Source organism: Heterodontus francisci, chromosome 37, assembly GCF_036365525.1.
Source record: "Heterodontus francisci isolate sHetFra1 chromosome 37, sHetFra1.hap1, whole genome shotgun sequence".
Taxonomy (NCBI): Eukaryota; Metazoa; Chordata; class Chondrichthyes; order Heterodontiformes; family Heterodontidae; genus Heterodontus; species Heterodontus francisci.
The window spans coordinates 22,496,562-22,518,596 of NC_090407.1; the positions used below are offsets into that span (position 1 = coordinate 22,496,562).

Genomic DNA, 22,035 nt, shown 5'->3' on the forward strand with positions numbered 1-22,035 from the left:
TACTTTCACAGCACCACCTATAGTTGAAATATTTTGCAAAGTTTTGACTGCACATCATTTTAATGTATTATTGATAGATAAAATTTATCATTGGTTCGATTCATACCCATAGTATGCTCCTAAAATCTAAGTTAACCTTCAAAGCAGGGAGTCTAGTATGTGGTGTGCATCTGCTGAAAAATAGCTTTTGATTTAATGAAGGTAGCAAAAATTCAAATTTTAATCAATATGTGCCTTTTGGGACAGCCAGAAAATGTTTTGGGCTGAAAGACTTTGACAATATTTGTTATAGCTGTATGTGAATCATTGCTTGTGAGGTCCTGGCTGTTCTCTCACTGACTTTTCCTTCCAGGAGGCATGCTCCATTCAGTACTACTTCTTGATCTTGTGGAGGATCCTGGGTATTATGCCTCCGTCAAAAGCCTATGTTAACCAAGTGGCAATGAGCACGACAGAGCTGAGCGAATGCGACATCCTGCACACGCTTCGATGGTCATCTCGGCTTTGTATCAGCTCCTATGTAACCTGGATCAAGGTACCAAAGATGCAAATTTTGTGGAGACAGGTGGTGAAGAGGTTGCTGACCATTACAAATCAAAAAGAATCCCTCTTAGTGAAGCTTTAGTTGTAAGGAAGGTGGATGTACAAATGGTCAAAGTTGAGGCCAGAGGAGAAAGAGTTGAGTGTTGGAAAGTGTATTAGCGAGGAAGCTGGAGGTCCAGACATGCTATATCACAGACGATTCAGCAAAAGTCATCTTTTTTTCCAGATTTTCTTCCCTTTGTGCTTATTGGGTTGCCTAGCAGCAGGCTCCCAATTTCCTCTCCCAGATTGTTTGATATGTGTGAGCCGTGAGTGCATGCTGGCAGCCTATTTGGTGGTTGTATCACAGGTGTGCCAAATCCAGTTCTTGCCTGATGGTTACTCACTCTCCAAAAAGGGTTCCCGGGTAGAGACTGAGAGCAGAAACCCTGAAATCAGGGGTGCTGAGGTCACTTTTAGCCCATCGACTGCTACCCTAACTGCTAACTCTGTAGAACAGACATCAAACTTTGGCTCTCCCTGGTTTGTGTGGTACAGTTACAGTACTGTACTGGGTTGAACATTTACCAGTAGAGTCAGTAGCATTGAATATTGTAATTATAAAAGTGTTTATTGAGCTATGAACCTACTTGGTCAAAGAGCAGCTGGAAAATTAGTTGGTAGTGTAACTGTAAAGGAAATATTAAGTGGGTAATGCATGGTCATTTTCAATATGACAAATCTCAGTCGATCAGTGAGCAGTTTAATACCTTAATTTGACCAGTGTTTGATTTTTGTATTGGTAAAGGATCACCTGGTGCGACAGGGCATGAAGCCAGACCACGCTGGCTCGCTGGTGGAACTGGCTGTCACCAAGTGCAGTTCCGTGAAGTATGATGTAGAGCTTGCAGAGGAGTATGTTGCCAGACAGGTAAGGAGAACCATGCCAGTGTGCTAGGATTTTATTTTTGAGAGAAGGGAGTCATCTTGATATTCTTTTTGAGGAAAGTACTATTGTTGTGTTTGTTTTTCATTCCATAGCATCTAGCTGCTGCCTTCATTGGCATGATACTGTCCAGAAATACTGTTAAGGGCAAAGGTGGTCAGAGGAGATGAAGAATAATTCACTGACGTGAATACGAAAATTGACTGTTCAGCCTCAGTGCAGTAGTGGCACTGATGACAGGGTAGGCTTGCTCAGCCTTGGGGGCGGGCGAGGCTCTCTGAGAAAGAAACTACACTAATAAACAAGCTCACGGCAGAAATATCTGGAGCAAAGGGAGATATAGGGATACTCTTATTGGTTAACACAGAAACTGGCAAGAGACTTTAAACACTAAAGTGAATGTCCCATGAAAAACAAGCATGGTTGAAAGAAGCTCTTTCCAATTTAGATAGCTGTATCAGCTCTTCAAAATCAGATGGTTTAATAACGTGATGATAACCAAAGTGCCTGACTCATGGATCCCTTAGCAAGCGTAGAAATAGAATCCATGAGCAAAAGAGCTGGAGGTGAACCTATACCACCTCTACGCAATAACAGCAGATGCGGCTGAAGTGCACTTGCAGCTATGTAAGGTGGATGCAAAAGCCCAAGATGGAATTGAATGGCGTTGATCGATTACTGCCTTATGTGCCTCCAAGGCACAGGAAGCATATCGATGAGTGATGCAGACAGTAGCTTCTGTGGATTCAGGGGACGTTCAGAAAGTAATGTTGTATCAATGGTGTACATACTGGGTGTGTGTGAGCCTGTCACTTTGGCTCCAATTAGCTGTTATTGTGTGAAACAGTTTTAACTGTTCAATTGGCTCATTCTTTCTTGTAGTGCAGTTGTTGTTTGACAAAAAGGTTATTGTCATTTGCAGCATTTATGTTGTTGTTGAATACTACTACTACCCATTCATGTGATTAACGGGGTTTTTTCCTTCAAATTTAGATCTCTTCCTATTGTGGAATTGATGCGAGCGCTATCCTCCCACTCAGCCGCCTCCCCAACCTGCAGACCATCTATACACTTGATGCGGTTATTTCAAAGGTCCAGGTGTCTTTGGATGAGTATTTCTCCAAGGTGGCTGCAGAAACTGACTCCCACAAAACATCTGAGATCACAAAGAATCTGCTTCCTGCAACTCTTCAGCTGATTGGCATCTATGCTGCATTTACCAGGTACAACTTTTGAATACTGCCACAGTTTTTAGATTAGTTGCTGGTTGAAACACTATGGTAGTGGCCAGATGTAGCTGGATGGTGGGGGAGAGCCATTCGGTGTTAGCATCAAGCACTTTCAGGTCAGAGACTGTATGGGCTAGTTACAAATTAAAATCTCCCTTTTACGCTAATTGCATCAGCAATTCCAGGTCAGGTGTATGATGTCTACATTCCGTATAAGTTTCCCTTTACTCACAGCATCATACAGTAACCCAACAACAACCTAAGATTAGTGTGCCCTATAGTACCAGTCTGAATTTCTCCAATGCTTACGTGTGACCATTATGACTGTGAACAATTTGTTGAGGAATTGATAGTTTTGTAATGGGCTCACACTTGGTAGGAACTGTTAAGTCCCCACATTTTTCATATGAGATGTTCACACTTTGCAGTGAGGAGACTTTTTATCTCAGTCTGGTTGAATTCAAGATCAGATCATAGAAGTAAAAGGATGGTGTGTTTGATCCACTGCATTGCCCTGTCTGTAAACAACATTATTAAAGTAGATGCTTCCATCTCTAGTGTGTAATATAAGGTACTCACTAATTGATAAATGTGCTTGTAATGTTTGTATAAGCATCAACAGTTGGAGTGTTGATGTTTAAAGCTGACTATAAATGCGTGTTTTTGACAAGGTTGTGTTTTACATCCTGATTGGTGGTTGATATTAGATCGTACCTGTTGAGGAGTCTGTGTGAGGAGGGCTCGACTGAAAGTCCAACTGAGGAGAAGCTGCACGGTTACGCAGCAGCATTGGCAATTGGATCTGCCCGCTGCAAGACTAACTCTGTTGGTAAGGACAGGAATTGCTTTGGTATTTGACATGGTGTAACAGTGTAACCAGAGGCAACTGTAATGAAGGCAGAATGAGCTGCAGGCATTATTCTTTTACTTGAAAGTCTTTGTGACAACTTCTTTTTCCTTCTGGTCTTTTCTTTCTTGCCTACATCTGTTGCCTTTTTGCTGGAGTTGCCAATAGCCCTCTGATACTTTGCCCAAATGACCATTCAATGTGTCAGCCTGGCATCACAACTAAGACTATCTGTACATGATGTCTGCATACACTAACGTACAACAGAGTTTGTTGAAGGTTATCAGGTGCAGGACTTCTGGTTATTTTGCTTTTCTTTCTCCATTTCCTCCCACTCTGAGATTTTGATGCCAATCGGAATGTCCCCACTTCTGTCCTATTTGAGATTAGTTAACTTGATTCAGACAGCAATTGAACTTGGGATCTCCGTATCCTGTGTGACTCAATGCTACACAGTGATGAATTCACTGACTTCATATGGTGGATACAGTCGTGTTTATGACAGCTGCAAAGTCTGTATTTCTGTAAGCATCAATCATCTGTGTCTTCTGAAGATCGCACATGTCTTAAGGCTGCATGACTGTTAATGTGGAAAACATCTTCTGATCCAGCTCATTATGGAAGGACCAGTGATGCAGAATTAACTTCATGGCTGTAACAGATTACTTACCCACTATAGAGTGAGTGGGGGTGCTGGGCAGGGTGGGTGCTGTACAGAGCTGGAGTTTCTCTAAGCCTGAAGTTGCAGTTGTAGCTGTGTAAAGTATTCTGTTCTGTGTGATGCCCAATTGTGAATTCTCTGCTTGAAATTATTCTTATTTTCATATGCTGATTGTGATTGTGTTTGCAGCTCAGTTAGTGGTACAGAACCTGCCGTCATCCGTACAGACACTGTGTGAAACATGGAACAATATCCACACCAATGAGTTCCCCAACATCGGATCATGGGTATGTGAAAGGTTCTTCACATCTGGCAGAGTATGCAATGGATTTGTAATATTGGTAACTATTGCAATGCTGAGGGAGCAGGGCCATCTTTTGGATGGAATGTTTAAGATCCTGTGATGCTGTTTTAAGGAGGGTAGGGAATCTGGCCAGCATTTCTTCTTTAATCAAAAATGGATTAACTGGTCATTTATCTCACTGCTGTTTGTGGGGTCTTGTGTGTTAAATAAGACATTAAGTTAAAAATAATTCTTGTATTTAAAGTGCTTTGAGATATTTCTGAAAGCTATGATAAATGCTACATAAGTATTTCAGTTGGTTGGGACAGCATCTCTTTTATGGCATTGACAGGCAGTTCTCTTGTCAACTTACGTTTGTATTGTCATGTTGTGAATAAATCTTTGAGAGTTATTACTTTGGGTATTGCTTTTGAAATTCACTACACAAGAATATATTTCTATTTGTATGAGGAGGCTTAAAAAACAGTGAAATTCACACTGAAAATCAATAACTCCTGATTATAAAGGTCACAGTGCAGTGCAGAGCTGGTGGGTACAGGAAGCAAGGTGCCTTGCTTCAGGAAAATCATGAGGTATACCAAGAATTCTTTAGCATGTTTCTCTACCAGTGATTGAAGTATTGGAAACAAAACATTTGCATATGCTTCATGGAGAGTTTGGAGAAGTAAATCTTGATTGATGACATATAGTTGGGAAGGAGTGCAAGAGACTTGAGAATATAAAAAATAAGAGCAGGAGTAGGCCATTTGGCCCTCAAGCCTGCCCCGCCATTCTATAAGATCATGGCTGATCTGCCCAGACCTCAACTCCTCTTTCATGCCAGCTCCTCATAGCCCTCAACTCCCCGATATTTCAAAGATCTATCTACCTCCTCTTTAAATACTTTCAGTGATCTAGCCTCCACAACTCTCTGGGGTAGAGAATTCCAGACATTCACTACCCTCTGAGAGAAGAAATTCCGTCGCATCTCAGTTTTCAATGAGCGTCCCCTTATTCTGTAACTATGTCCCCTAGTTCGAGATTCCCCCGCTAGTGGAAACATCATCTCAACATCTACCCTGTCAAGCCCCCTCAGAATCTTGTACGTATGTTGAGAATAGAGTTTACAGCTGCCTGGTATGAGGGGAAAACAAATACCAAGAAAAATGTGAAAAATTGGGGCTGTTTTCATTAGAAATTAGATTATGGGGTGATATGATAGAGATGTTGAAACTTATGAAGGAATGGGACAAAATAGAAAGAAACATGCTGTTTAGAGTGGTTGAGGGAACATAGGAAGAGGAATAGGCCATTTAGCCTCTCGAGCCTATTTGCTATTCATTGAGATGATGACTAACCTGCAGTCTCCCCAACCCGCAAAAATAGTTTCTCTTTCTTTCTACCCTGTTTCCCTTAATATCTTGAAAACTTCGGTGAGATCTCCCCTAAACCTTCTAAATTCTAGGAAATGCAACTCTAGTTTCTATAATCTGTCCTTGTATTTTAACTCTTGGGGGTCCAGATATCAGTCTGGTACATCTATGCTGCACTCCCTCCAAGGCCAATATATCCTTCAGGATCTTGAACAAAGGGGCTTAGACATAAGATTGAATAGAAGAAGTTTAGGCAAAACATTTTTGCGCAGAGACTTAGAATTGTATTACTAAAGTCTGCAATTGAAGCAGAGACCATATTAACATTAAAGTAGAGTAAAGGCATATGCGAGATGGGAATTAGACAGACTGATGGGATTAGGATTTCTGTTCATGTGCGGGATAAACACCAACAAGGACTTGTTGAGCCAGATGGCCTGTTTGTGTGTTTTATTTTTATGTAATTCTATGATATAATAACCTTGGTACTTTTCATTACTAGGATAGGTTCTGTTAGGGCGATTTACTTTAGAAAATTTAATTTCTCCCCATTGATTGGCACTACGAGTCTATTCTCTGCAGATTGGAAATAATCTGATTGTTTTGCAGGAGTTTAATTGAGACTTAACAGTTTTGTGTTCCTCATAGCGAAATGCATTTGCAAACGACACCATTCCTGCAGAGAGCTACATTAGTGCAATCCAGGCCGCGCACCTCGGTACATTGTCCAACCAGAGCCTGCCGCTAGCTGCCTGCTTGAAGCATATTCTCCTGTCATTGGTCAGGCTCACCGGTGACCTCATTGTGTAAGTCAATTGGTGGTTTTTCATTCATTACTCTGTATTAGTTTCAAGATTTCCCTGCCCCATGTCTGAAAGCCTCTGCTATCATTAATCTGTCAGTATCATAGTATTTTTCACTTTAGGAATGTTGCATTGGTAAGTTCTCCAGTCCTCTACCTTTTAACTCTTGTGCGTGTGCACATGTACCAGATATTTTGTCAACCTATTTTTCCACTGGGCCATACGCCTCTATGACTGAGTGTGCTACTGGCCATGTCCATTGCTGCTTTACGCTTCAAGTGCAACAGTTCCTCCAGCTGGCGAGTGTCTATTATATCATCATCCCTGACTCTGCCCCACCCTCCAAAGCAAAGCCTCATTTTTTTTCTTTCTCCCTTCCCTGCACTAGTTTATATAATTGCTTCTCCATCAAACTCTGCACATTCCAATTTGATTTCATCCCCTGCTCCATTTCTCATGCTGTTACTGTGTCTTTGTGTTGTCCATACTTTGACTATTGTCTTCTCTCTTGCACTGCTCCCATTTTCAAGTAGTTGAATCACTTATCTGTATTAAGCATATGTATCATGAATTGTCTGTCCTAATCTCGTACTAGGTGGTGTCCTGATGAACTGAACCCTCCACAGGTCATTCACACTCTGCTGCCATTACTCTTGGAGACGAGCACAGAAAGTGTGTCTGAAATCAGCTCCACTTCATTGGAACGGATTCTCGGACCTGCGGAATCTGACGAGTTTCTTGCACGTATCTACGAGCGACTCATCACCAGCTGCTATAATATAATTGCTAACCACTCTGACCCCAACAGGTAACTAAAGATTCAAATTAGTAAAGGTCTGCCAGATAAGCTTTTGGATTTTGTAAATTAAGAAATATTCTGAATTTATAGCACAATAGATTGCAATTGTAACTAATTTAGCTTGTCGCCTATAACTGGATAATCATTGTATCTGATTCCCCATCTTTGTAATGATAAAGCCATCAGGTGGGTATAAAATAAGATATTCTAAACCTAGAGCACTTATAAGATATGTTTATCCAAACAGTAAATTAACTGTATTTTGTATTTTTAAAAATTCTTTCATGGGATGTGGGTATTGCTGGCAAAGCCAGCATCTGTTGCCCATCCCTAATTGCCCTTGACAACTGAGTGGCTTGCTAGGCCATTTCAGAGACAGTTAAGAGTCGACCACATTGCTGTGAATCTGGAGTCACATATATAGGCCAGACCAGTTAAGGATGGCAGATTTCCTTCCCTAAAGAACATTAGTGAACCAGATGGGTTTTTACAACAATTGATCATTTCATGGCACTATTATTGAGACTAGCTTTCAATTCCAGATTTTCGTTAAATTAATTGAATTCAAATTCCAGCTGCTGTGGTTGGATTTGAACCAGTATTCCCAGGGCATTAGCCTGGGCCTCTGAATTACTAGCTCAGTGACTTTACCCACGATGCTACTGTTTCCTCATTATATGCAATTTGCTGCATTTTTTTCTTAGAGTGCAGATTTGCACAATGCTAATCAGTAATTTCAATAGCAAAGCAGACAGGTAGTCTGGAATAATATCTGGCTCAGTGGTAAAACTTAGTTACTGAATCAGAAGGTTGTGGGTTTGAACCCCCATGCAGGATTGAACACATAATCTATCTTTACACTTCAGTGCAGTACTAAGGGAATGCTGCGCTGTCAGAGGTGCCATCTTTCGGATAAGACATTAAACTAAGGCTCCGGATACTTGTTTATAAAACGCCCCATTGCATTATTTGAAGAGGAACAAAGTGCTCTCCTGATCTCCTGCCCAATATTCATCAAACTCAGTCAATCAATGCACCAAAAAAGGTTGACAATCCTGCATTTCATTTGCAATTTGCGGGACTTTGTACACAAGTTGGTTGTCGTGTTTGCTGACATAACATTTAAAAACGAATTAATTGATTGTGAAGCACTTTGAGTCATCCTGAGGATATGAAGATATAAACGCACTATATAAATGCAAGTTCTTTGTTCTTTACTATATTTTGTGTAAATATATTTTAAATGAGGGATTGTTTTTTTATTCGTTCATGGGATGTGGGCGTCACTGGCTATGCCGGCATTTATCGCCCATCCCTAATTGCCCTTGAGAAGGTGTTGGTGAGCTGCCTTCCTGAACCGCTGCAGTCCATGTGAGGTAGGTACACCCACAGTGCTGTTAGGAAAGGAGTTCCAGGATTTTGACCCAGCGACAGTGAAGGAACGGCGATATACTTCCAAGTCAGGATGGTGTGTGACTTGGACGGGAACTTGCAGGTGGTGATGTTCCCATGCATCTGCTGCTCTTGTCCTTCGAAGTAGTAGAGGTTGCGGGTTTGGAAGGTGCTGTCCAAGGAGCCTTGGTGCGTTGCTGCATATCCCACTCTATAGTTAATAGCTGTTTTGGCATTACACACACATTAATCAGCTCTCTAAATTGTTTGGGGCTGACCACCCCGACATGCCATCATAGGAATCCAGCACAGCTGACTTGTATAACACTCCCTTGTTCCTGATCATTATTAGTGCAGTTGTTGGAAACCAGGATTTGAGCCTGGTATCCACAGGATTACAATAAACAAGTAGTATTAGATTGGGAATAAATGGTTCAGTAAAAATGTGCTGTTCTAGTCACTGATCAGTTGCAATGTGCAGGTCAGGATTTAAGTAGTGCAGTGAGTCAAGATCTTAGATCCCATTCAAGCTAGCGTGACCAGTAATGGTCCATGTCTTGTCTGGAGGTCTCCAGTATTTTATATATTGAGTGAACAAAGAAAAGGGAGTCATGTTGCATGGGACATAACTTGTTTCATTTACTTGGGTTTTGTACAGAAAATAGCCCCGTATTGTAAGATTTACTGATTTCAGATGAGAATACGGTATTTGGGGCTTATGTATGTACCATGTTACTCCGTGTACGTGATAAGTGAATTTTGTCATTGGGTGCCAGACATTTGAGTAAAATGTCTGCATGACAATAATTTTACATTTTAAAAGCATGCATTTTAAAACTGTCTCTTTCTGCCCAAGACATTGAGCTTTAGGGAACACAAGTTCAGAGAATAAGGGCTAGTATGCAGTAAGCACTGACAAACTGCTTTACCCTGTCTGTTCCCACAGTGGCTTGGATGAGACTATCTTGGAGGAGTGTTTGCAGTACCTGGAGAAACAGCTGGAGAGTAGCCAGGCGCGCAAAGCCATGGAGGAGTTCTTCTCTGAACGGTAGGAGGAGGGTGCTTAGACCTGCCAATGAAGTAGAAATGATACTAGAAATGAGAGGAGTGTTGCATTTGGAGTTCCACTCAAGTTAATTGTTCTAAAGTCAATGTCCCTTTTAGTGGACCCTTCCATTTTTTTACTACCAGTTTTTATTGTCCCATCCTGCTTACTTTGGTTGTATCATGGTTTTAATCCTTCTACCTGTTCTATAATTTTGTCTACAGCATGTCATGGTGCAAGTGTTTCTTCTGTGTGTAACAGTGCAAAATGATCCCAGTGTCCACAGACCTATAACAGCACACAGTAGCAGCTACTTTTCTATCTGCTTTTTTTCAGTTCAACGATATTTGGCACAAATGGGTGAAGCATGAGCACTTCCCAAGATGATGAATCTCAGTTACTCCACAAGTTACCAATTGTTCATCATGAATGTTTTCACTCCCTGCCCCATCTTCCATTATTCTTTTGCCTGTTCCAAGCAACATCTGACCTGTTCCTTTGCCTGTAGAAACACAGCACCATTGGGGATCCATGGATGCTTTAAATAGATTATATTTTTGGGGTTGTAATATTTGAGACTGAAGCAATTTTTTAGCAATGTAATGCATTAGGTGGAGTTTTGTCCCCCTGGTTGCTGCACATGTCTGTATTGATTTACTTTTGTTTGGGAAAGTCAAATGTCCCATCTTGTGGCTGTTCAGTTGGTTTCCTGTCTGCGTATCAGCTTCTGTTTTCCTTTCTTCCTGACAGTGGGGAGCTGGTGCAGATCTTGATGGCCACTGCCAATGAGAACCTTTCAGCTAAATTCTGTAACAGAGTGCTCAAGTTTTTCACAAAACTCTTCCAGCTTGGTGAGTGACATATTCAGTTTGCTCAGCTGTTCAAGTTAATTATAGTGCATGTTACTAAACTAAAACAATGGTGTAGGAATGTTTGGCCACTCCTCTCATTTTTGGGTTCTTGGTTTGTATTACGTTGATGGCTGGGTCAGGGTCAGTGCAGGATGAGAACTAGCTAACTTTGGAAATGTGTTGAGAGAATTGAATATTTTGTTGCGCTCACTTAGTAAATCAGAATATCTGTCAACACTTGAATATGGCGTAGACTTGAAGTACTGTTTCAACTTGTCTTCAGAATTCTGCCTGTGCTGCTTGTTTCTCTCAATTTTCTTGTACTGTGGGCTAGGGAAGTAAAGCCTGGCTCGGGTATAAAATTAAAACCCGACCCGGGCCCGTCCCAACCACAGCCAACCCGAACCTAGCCCGTGTCCTTAAATTTTTTTCCGCACCCGACCTGACATGAATATCCTTCATCTGTTCCAGCAGCAGGCTATTCCTGCAGATGGAGTTGTGGGGAATCATGGGTAAGCTTGATCCCGTGACTTCCCGGAAGCAGCACTGTCCAGCCTGACCCGACCTGAGCCTGAATGCTGGACTCGGAATTTTGACCCGTCCCAAACCCGACATATGTAGTCGGGTTCGGGTCGGGTAGCCAGGCTTTATAGGGAAGTCTGTAGGGTGCTGTAGGCTGCCATTCATAATGCCATTGCATTCCTGCCAATAAAAGATATAATTTGCAAACAAATCACAATATATTTCTGGACTGCAGTTTATTAAAATATTCTCTCTAGGGCTAGCAGTAATTGAATGGAGATGTTAAAATTTGAACCCATCAGTTACATTTCAGTGGGGCTTTGCCAGATCTGGGAATCGGTGTAACACATTGTATCAACTAGAATTCCCCTCAAGGCTAACTACCCAATTCCTGTGCACAGTGGCTGCACTGCTGTATAAAGTATCTCCTTTTTCTTTGGCATAGTCGGTATCATGCCTGGTGCTTTGCCAATGTAAATTTTGTATACTGGCTATGTTCATTGTCCCATTTGGAGCGGGGAAATGAGGATAAAATTATTCAGGTGTGTAAATACAGTGTGAAATGAGACACTGGATTGAACAGGCAGCGATGATACTGAAAGTGATGAGCAGTATGTTGGGGCAGTCCTAGCAAGAAAGGTGAAGTAAACTACTAGGGCTGGGGTTGGTACTGGTTGGCCTGGCATAGCATATTGTAATTTTTTTCCCCCCTTCCACCTTCATTCAAGTAGGACCACCTTATGCGTGATGTCATCACCAAACACATCCTTCCCCGTTCGTCATTTTGAAGGGATTGTTACATTCCTGTTACTCCCAACACCCCCTTTCATTTCCACAGTACCTTCCCATGCAAGTTCAGGAGATACAACGTCTGCCTTTTACCTCCTCACTTCCTGCCATTCAAGGTCCCTAACACTGCTTCCATGTGAGACAAGCTGTACCTATACTTCAAATTTATTATGCTGTATTTGCTGCTCACGATGGGGTTTCCTCTACATAAAGGAGACCAAATGCAGATTGGGTGACTGGTTTGTGGAGCACCTCTGTTCAGTCCACAAGCATGACTGAGCTCCTGGTTGTCTGTCATTTTGATTCTCTGTCCCACTCCCATCTGACCCCTCTGTCCTCAGTCTCCTACACTGTTGCAGTGAAGCTCTAAGTAAACTCGAGGCACAGCACCATATCCTTCGAATAAGCGCTTTATAGCCTTCTAGACTCAAAATTAAGTTCAATAATTGCAGATTGTAATCTCTGCCTTATTTTATTTGGACATGATTCTGATATTTTCATTTGCACCTCCTCTAGACCCATCTTTGTTTCTTTACTTATCCCATTGCCATCTGCTATTGTCTTGCACCATCATCCTTTTTGTCACATATTCTCTCCTGCCTACCACCCTATGGCAGATTTTCCCTTTTGTTCTTGCCACCCCTTTCCCCCACCCCTCCCCACTCCCCTGCAACTATCCCTCCTTCTGGATTTGCTTAAAACCTGTTGCATTTCTAACTTTTTCCGGTTGGATGAAAGGTTATCAACCTGAAATATTCATACTTTCACTCCAGAGATGCTGCTTGTCCTGCTGAGAATTACCAGCATTTTCTGTTTTTATTTCAGATTTCCGACATCTGTGGTATTTTGCATTCCCTTTAAAGTGAGGGTGTTTTGCTGTTGTAAATATGTTTCTCATTTTTATTCATCTGTTTTACTTGCTAGAATGTAGTAAACAAGCTGAATATTGATCCATTAGTGTAGATGAGGTCTCTCAGCAAGTTTGGAAAAAGGTAACACTGATTTTGCTTTCTGTTTCAGCGGAGAAAAGCCCAAACCCAAGTCTTCTGCATTTGTGTGGCTCATTTGCTCAGCTGGCTTCTGTAGAACACAGCCGATTGCATGCCTGGTTGACTAGAATGACCCATGCACCCCCTAAAGACTCTGACCAGCTGGATGTGGTACAAGAGAACAGGCAACTTTTGCAGATTCTGACTGCATCCATTGTTAGAGAAAACAGGTACTTAGAAATAGACCTGAGTAAATGTTCAAAATCAAAGACTATGCTTAAGTTACTTTTCCTTGCATGGAACAGGTGCAATAGGGCATGGCTAAAAGCATCTATGCAGGTACTTGTCGGAAAGAGAAAATTGCATGGTCCAGTTAGAGAATAGAAAGAACTCATGTTGCTACCAGACCCACTTTTCCCTTCTGTGTCATTCTTGATTCTTCGACTGCAGCTGTTCGTCTGCTTAAATTATATCAAAGCCTTGACGACAAGTATTTCTGTCAACTCTATGTTGGTAAGACTTAAACCATTGTGTTTGCTTACCACCTAAAATTCTGAACATTAGCACCTGATTCTTTTTCCATCTTGACAGCTTCCTCAGACTAAAGCTTGGTGCACAACTTCGGTATCCTGCTTGACTCAAAGTTGAGCTTCAAACCTGACAACCCTGCCACAATTGAGGCTGTTTACTTCATTGCTGCAATATTGCTTACCGCACTACAGACCCACTGAAATGCTTTCCCATGCATTCTTCACCTCCAGACTCTAACTCCAGTGCTCCATGTTAGCTTCTTGAATTCTGTTCTCTAAAATTTCGAACTTATCCACCTGTACTGTATCCCATACTAAGTCCTAGTCCTCTTACTATCATGGGGCTTTCCAAGTTTCACAGGTTCCCTAACAAGCAATGCATCAGTTTCAAAATCTTGTCATGTTTCATCCTGCTTTTTCAACCTCATCCAGTCATGTGCTCCTGAACGAGCTCTCACTCTTCCGATTCTGGTCTCCTTCAGAACTGCATTTCTCTCTGCTCTGACCACAGAGCCCTCAGCTGTTTTGGCTCCTCATTCTAGAACATTCCCTAGTCTACTCCAAAAAGCCTCAGAACCTACTACTTCAAACTTGCAGTGACTGCTCCAATTCTCTCATTTTTCAGTGTTTTTTCCTGCCTTCCTGTAGTGCTTTTGGATGTTTTATTTTAGATATGCTATGTAAATGCAAGTAGCTGATTCATGTAACAATTTCTGGAGCTGGAGAGAGCTGAAATTTATTCTGCTTTTTGTACTTGTATGTAATGTTTCATTCCCATGAGTTGTTAGTCATACTAATTTCTTTCTCTCATTGCTGATATTGCAATTATTCAATATAATCTTCACAATCAAGACTTGCAATTCTCAAGCTGTATTTGTAGACACAATTTGGTGACCAGTCAGAAAACATTGCTCATTTAAAGTAACCAGATTATAACAAAATATTTTGGACATTTGTGATAATTGGAAGGTATAGACTTCAGACTGAAACCATTCTCTGGTAGTTTAAAGTAATAGAGGATACTAATTATAAAAAAAAACCTGTGGCGGTCACTGGTTCACAGTAACATCCGACTGCACCGCTTGTGATCAATCTGATTGTGAATTTAAGCCCTTTGCACTGTGGGGTGGAGGTAAATTGATTGCTGGGACCCACCTACTGAAGCCAGTATTTCTAGTTGTTTTAATGACAGACATTAAAGCACAGGCAGAGGTCATTCACCCATCATGCTTGTGCTGGCTCTTTGAAAGAGCTGTCCAGCTCCCCAGCTATTTCCCCATAGACTTGCAAATTTTTCCCCTTCAAATATTTATCCAGTTCTTTTTTGAAAGTTATTATTGATGGGAGTTAGTTAATGGTTAATTTGATGCTAATCTGTTCTCGTCTCCTCTTTAGCCAAGTTGGAGAAAGTGTCTGCACTGTGTTACTCAACACACTTATCCCAATGGCAACAGAAATGTTGTCCAACGGTGATGGAACAGGATTCCCAGAACTAATGGTTGTTATGGCGACATTGGCCAGTGCTGGACAGGGCGGAGGACACTTGCAGCTTCATCTTGCAGCTGTAGACTGGTTAGGGAAATGGTGAGTGTGTTACGTTATTTGGGTGAGTGATTACACTACATTAGTCTGGGAAAGTAGAGGTGGCTTCTAGTGAACTGTTTTGGCAGTGATTTTAATTAATTGTTCTGCACTTGTTCTGAAAAGTTAATCTTTGAAGTTGCACCAAATTTCTTCGGGGTTTGAATTTATTTACTTCTAGGAAAATAGATTTCTGTGATTGTAAATAGTTATGTCATTATTTTTCAGTAAGAAATACCTTTCCCAGAAGAATGTCCTGGAGAAGGTTGGAGCAAATGTAACCCAGGGGAAGGTGAGTTGGGGCTTTAGAGGTGTGGGAGTAACTTCAGAAAATTAGTGTGACTTTGATCCAGTTTTTACAGAGAATTATTTCTTCTTCCTTTCTCTGGAATTTCCCCTAGTAAAAAGAGTTATTTATTTAGTTACTGCCTGAACCGGGCCTAGGCCGGGTCCTGCCTTGGGGCAGTGGCCGGACCCTGCAGCACGGAATATGTTTGCATAAGGGAGCAGTTTGATTACCTCTACTTTTGACTCAGAATTTAACATTTCCTTCTGTTGTGCAGCATGTAGGAATGCTTGACTGTGCCTGTCACATCATGTCCTATCTTGCCGATGTCATGAATGCTATGCGACAGAGCAGTGGGCAGGGATCGACACACCTGATGGTGGATGGTGAGGAAAGAGCGATTGAGGTTGATTCTGATTGGGTGGAAGATCTGGTTGCAGAAGAAGAGGACTCACAAGCAGAGGATTCAGTGAGTAGTTTGTCAGTCTGCTGGTGAATAGCGCTAAAACAATTTTATTCAATGTAGTGTTAACTGATAGTGACATTACAGCTGGATTGCACACGCAATGAGTGGAATGTTCTTTGTTTCTAGGATGAAGATTCCTTGTGTAACAAGCTCTGCACATTCACAATTACACAGAAGGAATTCATGAACCAGCACTGGTGAGAACATTGCCCTTCTGTTAAGCTGATAGAGTGAGAGCTCCATGAGTTTTCCTTTTGGTACAGTGAGGTGGGAATGGGAGTGTTTGGGTTGGTCAAACCAGTCCCAGTGCAACAAACACTTCCCCACTCCACTTACACTTACTCCCATGTTGAGCCAAGTAAGGAATTATTGTCAGCCCAAGGGCTGCAGTGGCTCATAGCGGAGGCCTGCCCCCCCCCCCCCCTCCCACCCCCCCAGGATAACAAGTAGGAATACTTAAGAGTTATATAGCATCTTGCACAACCTGAGGATGCCCCAAAGCACTCTGGAGCCAAATAGGTTCTTTGGAAGTGTAGTCACAGTTGTAATATCGGAATCATAGCAGCCAATTACACACAGCAAGGTCCAACAAACAACAATGAGATAATCACCAGATAATCTTTTGGTAGTGATGATTGAGGGATAAATATTGGCCCAGGATAGTGGGGAGAACACCTCTGCTCCCCTTCAAAATAGTGCCCTGGAATTTTTTACACTCGAGAGCATACAGGTTTAATGACTTACTGGAAAGATGGCACCTCTGACAATCCAGCAGTTCCACACTGAACCTAGACTATGTGTTCATCTCAGGAGTAGGACTTGAAACCATGGCCTTTTGACACATACATGAGCGCTGCCACTGCTGACAACTGGGAAGGTAGCCAATAAAAATGGCCATTGCACTTATTGAGATCAAATTTAAAAAAAAATAAACTCCCTGTGTCCGAGATGTAAGCAAAAATAAATACCAGTAATAGATTTCCTAGCTTTGTAAATCAGTGAAACTGGCAGCTGATGTGTTTAGATGATCATTGCATTGTTGCAGATATGATCGTTGTCTAAAAGGTGGTAAAGCCATTAGTTCTGTCATTGTCATGTGCTTGAGCACACCTCTCTGGGGAGTGCTTATTAAATGCGACTTTCTGCACTGTGCAGATGAAGGGAGAAAATTGCTTGACAAGATCACTCTTTTGCCACTATATGGAAAGGAAGCAGTTCTGTGATCTTGAAGCCTGAACAGTATAGCTCAACTATAAAATTAATATTCTCTATTAATGCTGTAAATCGCAGAACTCACGTAACATCAAACCTGTTTTAAAATGCTATTTGCTAGAAACTAAGCATGATTATGAATGAGGAAGAGTAAACTGACTCAATTTAACCTCTTTCAGGTATCACTGCCACACCTGTAAAATGGTAGAAGGAGTGGGAGTTTGTACCATTTGTGCTAAAGTCTGTCACAAGGATCATGAGATTTCTTATGCCAAGTATGGATCATTCTTCTGTGACTGTGGAGCAAAGGAAGATGGGAGTTGTCAAGTATGTGATGAAAAGAATTTGTATTGAAGGGAGATAGGAAACCGAGTAGCATCATTGCAGCATCTGCTAGTCAGTGTTCCTGCAAATAAGTTTTGGGGAAGCATTTCAGATTCATTTTGTATCCTTGTTCACTGTTGTCTTTAAAACCCACTGTTACTTCTGCTGCCTGGAAGAGGGTGGCCTGAGCTGTGGATTTCTAGGTTGATGGGCAGCTTCTATGGTTAATGGGTTTCACATGATCAGTAGACTGGAGTAATACCATTGAAGTATAGTGTCCGTCCCCTGGGGGGTAACGGGGAGGGCGGTGTTCCTTACCACCACCCCCCCAACCCCACCAAATAATCCCGTTGCTTTCTTTATACATTGTTGCCACCTGGCTCCGTGCTTACCTTTCCCAGCACATCTGTTTCAAACCCTTTCAGTGTGATTCCATACCTGTCCATGGCAGTGCGAGCACCTTGGTCAATAACATTCTCTGTGAAGCCTGTTGTGTTGCACAATCTATGTTCTCTTCAAACTTTCCCAAGTCGACCATTCCCTCTACCTTTCCTCTGCTGGATCCCTCTAGGATTGCCTGTCTTGGTTCCTTGCACCTGTTTCAATAAAACCAGTAGACCTCCAGCATAGGCTTATGCTCCTGATCCCCATGATCACCTTGACAGTACACCATTTCTATCTTTCATTCCTCAATTTCCACATTTATATGTTGCTTTTAGATTAGATTAACTGTAGACATGGAGTCAGTTTCCTTATGTATTCTGATGACAGTCAGCTCTACTGTGCCAAGCCATCCTGTTCAGTTCTTGCCAAAAACTTCATACCCTCACTCTGGTTTCACCCCTCTCTGGATGCTTTCTCAGGCCAAAAACTATGATTCCGAATCTTTGTGTCCTACTCAAGCCGAGCTGAGCTTCAAACTCCCATATGTCCATCAAGGCAACTTATTTCTAGCCCCACATCACCCACCTCCATGCTTACCTCATTCCTATTCCTCAGGACATTATCCATGTTTTTCATGGTTCTAGGGCCTGACTTCTCTTACATCCTTCCTCAATTCCCTGTTGAGCGACAGCTAAATAACTCGAACTTGCCCAACATTCCACTGTCTTCATCCTGCCCAACTTACCCATCATTCCTGTCCTCTCTGATTTCCATGAGCTACTCATTCTCCACTCAGTTTTTACCTAATCTTTTCCATAATTGTACCTCTGCATCTTCCTGCAGCCCAACATTGCAGTCTGTACCCTTGTTTTCCAACTCTGGTCTGTGCAACTCCTGCCCTTCTATAATTTGTGTCAGAGCCTGCAGTACCTTTGCACCTACTCTCTTGGTCCCCAAACTGATCCATTTTGCCATTGCTCTCCCCTCTTCCAAAGCTTCCTTAAAACATGTCTCTTTTCCCCCACTCCTTTTATTAATAGTCAGTGTCTACCTCTCTGAAGTGCTTTCAGCCATTTACTACATTCAAGGGCTATATGAATGCAAGTCATCTTGCTCCTCTGTGTGTGTCTGTTTCTTTCAATTTCTGCCCCTCTGTTTCTGTCTGTCTGTTACATGTACACAGCCATAGAACCAGAAACCCACAGTGCTGCTCATGTTTAGCAGCTGATAGCGCTACTAAATGTAGCCATTTTTGAAGATAGATTTTCAATCATGCTTGAAATAGATATTTAAATTTGACGGTTTAAAAAAAATCTTTCATGGGATATGAATACCACTGGCAAGGCCAGCATTTGTTGCCCATCCCTACTGCCCTTAAGAAGGTGGTGATGAGCTGCAGTCCATGTGGCGTAGGTACACCTACAGTGCACTTGTGGAGGTAGTTACAGGTTTTTGACCCAGCAACAGTGAAGGAAAGTTGATACAATTCCAAGTCAGGATGGTGTGTGGTTTGGAGAGGAACTTGCAGATGGTGGTGTTCCCATGCATCTGCTGCCCTTGTCCTTCTAGGTGGCAGAGGTCACAGGTTTGGAAGGTGCAGTCGAAGAAGCCTTGGTGTGTCGCTGCAGTGCATTTTGTATATGGTATACACTGCTGCTACTGTGCACTGGCGGCGGAATGAGTGAATGTTGAAGGTGGTGCATGGCGTGCCGATCAAGCGGACTGCTTTGTCCTGAATGATGGTGAGCAGCTTGAGTGCTGTTGGAGCTGTACTTATCCAGGCAAATGAAAAGTATTCTGTCACACTCCTGACTTGTGCCTTGTAGATGATGGACAGACTTTGGGGAGTCAGGAGGTGAGTTACTTTTTGCTGAATTTCCAGCCTCTGACCTGCTCTTGCAGATACTGTATTTATATGGCTAGTCCAGTTAAGTTTCTGGTTCAAGATAACCCCCTAGGATGTTGATGGTGGGGGATTCAGCAATGGTAATGCTGTTGAGCGTTAAGGGGAGATGGTTAGATTCTCTGTTTTTGGAGATGATCATTGCCTGGCACTAATGTGGTGCAGATGTTACTTGCCACTTATCAGCCCAAGCATGAATGTTATCCAGCTCTTGCTGCATGTAAGTTGTAAGTGAGAGTCAGGTGCTCACTGCCTCTTAAAGTTTTTATTCATGTGCACATTAAATATAGGACCTTTAATGTTGGAATCTTATTTTTATATCCCTGATTTTAAACATTAACTCAACATCACTTTTATTTCAAAGATTGAATGCCAGCAGCCTCATGGTAGTTGAGACAGGTTCACTTCCCTAGCCTGTGCCCAGTTAGTTGAGGACAGTGTGGGTCGTAATGGGAGGTCTACGGTAGGTTTAGAGCCCATGGGTTGGCCAAGGGAAAACTAGCCAAGGATCTCAATCAGGATCATAATCAGGTGCGTGTGGGAATTTTTAATATGGACAGGATTGGCTTTGGCATGGATGGTCCCCATGGCCACTGTCTTGTGCGCTGTTGTTTTAAGAATGAGTGAAGTACTGGAGGGCAAGCAATGCCTTTAGAATCACACACCAGCAAGAATCAACGCTGTTAGGAAGGGAGGGAAGGAAATTGGTGAGGGAAAATTAAGCTTTTGTATGGTAATGGTATCATGGTGGGGTGGTGGGGGCTGGCTTATACTATTGCTGAATATGGCAGTGCAGGATTGATATTCGCAGTTGAAAGAGGTGGCTTGCTGATGTACCCCAAGTCACTACATACTGATTTTGTTTTGCTTCCCCACTAGAGTTGGGTTCAGTAACTCCTTCTGGCCATTTCCTCAGGTGATTCATATTACAAAATTAAATTAAAAAAAAAATCACAAGCTATTAAAAGATGTCGATTCATGTTGTGTGATCAGGGGTCTGTTGAAGAGGAGTTTTATCTGTAGTGTCACCACTCTGCTACCAGCCAGTGCTGTGTGTGGACTTTCTTCAGACTATCTACTGTGGTTGTCTTGTTCCTGGTGAATAAATCTGTGAAACTGGGTTAATCACTTTCAACTGTAAGTACATTTCCAGCCTTGTGTTCATTCCCAGCAAAGATTATGTCTGAGACAGTGTAACTTTGGAGACTTGTACATTATTCTTTTGTAGTTGTGGGACAGAGTTTTGGGGCTAAATTTAAAAGTCAACTCCTGTCCCTATTCATTCTCTCAGCTTGAGTTGACACTAACAAATCTTGGTGTCTAATTTAGGATTTATCCACCAATAAATGACAGCGCTAAAAACAACCTTTTCTAAACCTGCAGGCACATAACATTCAAATAGAATGAGCTAACATGTCAATAGAGATAGGACTGAGTAGTGAGGGCCCAGGGGCTGCAGTTTGGACACCTCTGTTCTAACTTGCTCTTTTTGTGGGTCCTTTTTGTAGGCAGTTAACAGATCTTTAATATTGATGTTTCTGCAGGCTTTGGTAAAGCGAAGTCCAAGCAGTGGGATCAGCTCTACCATGAAAGAATCATCCGCCTTCCAGAATGAGCCCCGTGTCCCAGAAAGTGCCCTGCGACACCAAAGCACTTCTCCAGCAGATAAATGCAAAGTAATGAGTGCAGATGGAAAGACCTGTGAGGATGACAAGCCAAAGAAGAGTACTTTGTGTAAACAGATCGACGGCTGCAGGGAGGAGCTGCAGAGCCAGGTGGTGAGTACGCGTCGTGTGAATTGAGACAAAAGTCTCACTCATAAAGCATGCTATTGTGGAATCAGTTGATCAGTGAGTTCCTGCTGCAGACAATTGCCTTCTAAAGTTTATACGGCTGTTTGGTATTCTCATTTGATGCTTGGTTTCATTTTGAAGGATTTCAAAAACAATGATTTTACTTATATACGCATTCAGGAGCTTTGCATCGCGATGTAAACTTTATGTTGCAGGTCTCCTGTGGCTTAGATAATCAGCTGACCTGTACAGACCAGAAGGTCTGATTCCCTGATCTATGCTGTGTTGTGTTACCTGGGACAGGGGAGGGCATGTGGGATCAACAAGGGTTCCTGCTGTTGATTGCTTCCCAGTGATACCTCCTGGAAATTGCATGTGATCACAAGATAAGGGCGGGATTAGGTTCATCTTTGCCTTTTTTGGTGGAATAGCTCAGCAACACTCACAGTCCAGGTTCACAGGACGAATGGCAAAAGGTAGCTAACACCCATGAAATGAAGCCCTA

The 22,035-nt window shown here is 42.2% G+C and overlaps 1 protein-coding gene across 5 annotated transcripts in view; it reads left to right on the forward strand.

Moving 5' to 3' along the window:
* ubr4 (ubiquitin protein ligase E3 component n-recognin 4) overlaps positions 1-22,035 on the forward strand; it is a 187,034-nt gene that overhangs the window by 48,353 nt on the left and 116,646 nt on the right. For all 5 annotated transcript variants that reach the window (XM_068017283.1, XM_068017284.1, XM_068017287.1 and 2 more), the window contains exons 23-38: positions 353-535; positions 1,331-1,453; positions 2,462-2,691; positions 3,405-3,526; positions 4,395-4,492; positions 6,510-6,667; positions 7,260-7,472; positions 9,802-9,903; positions 10,651-10,751; positions 13,083-13,281; positions 14,977-15,165; positions 15,391-15,454; positions 15,726-15,917; positions 16,041-16,111; positions 17,306-17,453; positions 21,282-21,515. In XM_068017283.1, coding sequence (XP_067873384.1) covers positions 353-535; positions 1,331-1,453; positions 2,462-2,691; positions 3,405-3,526; positions 4,395-4,492; positions 6,510-6,667; positions 7,260-7,472; positions 9,802-9,903; positions 10,651-10,751; positions 13,083-13,281; positions 14,977-15,165; positions 15,391-15,454; positions 15,726-15,917; positions 16,041-16,111; positions 17,306-17,453; positions 21,282-21,515 — 2,427 coding nt within the window. The remainder of the gene's footprint in view (positions 1-352; positions 536-1,330; positions 1,454-2,461; positions 2,692-3,404; positions 3,527-4,394; positions 4,493-6,509; positions 6,668-7,259; positions 7,473-9,801; positions 9,904-10,650; positions 10,752-13,082; positions 13,282-14,976; positions 15,166-15,390; positions 15,455-15,725; positions 15,918-16,040; positions 16,112-17,305; positions 17,454-21,281; positions 21,516-22,035) is intronic.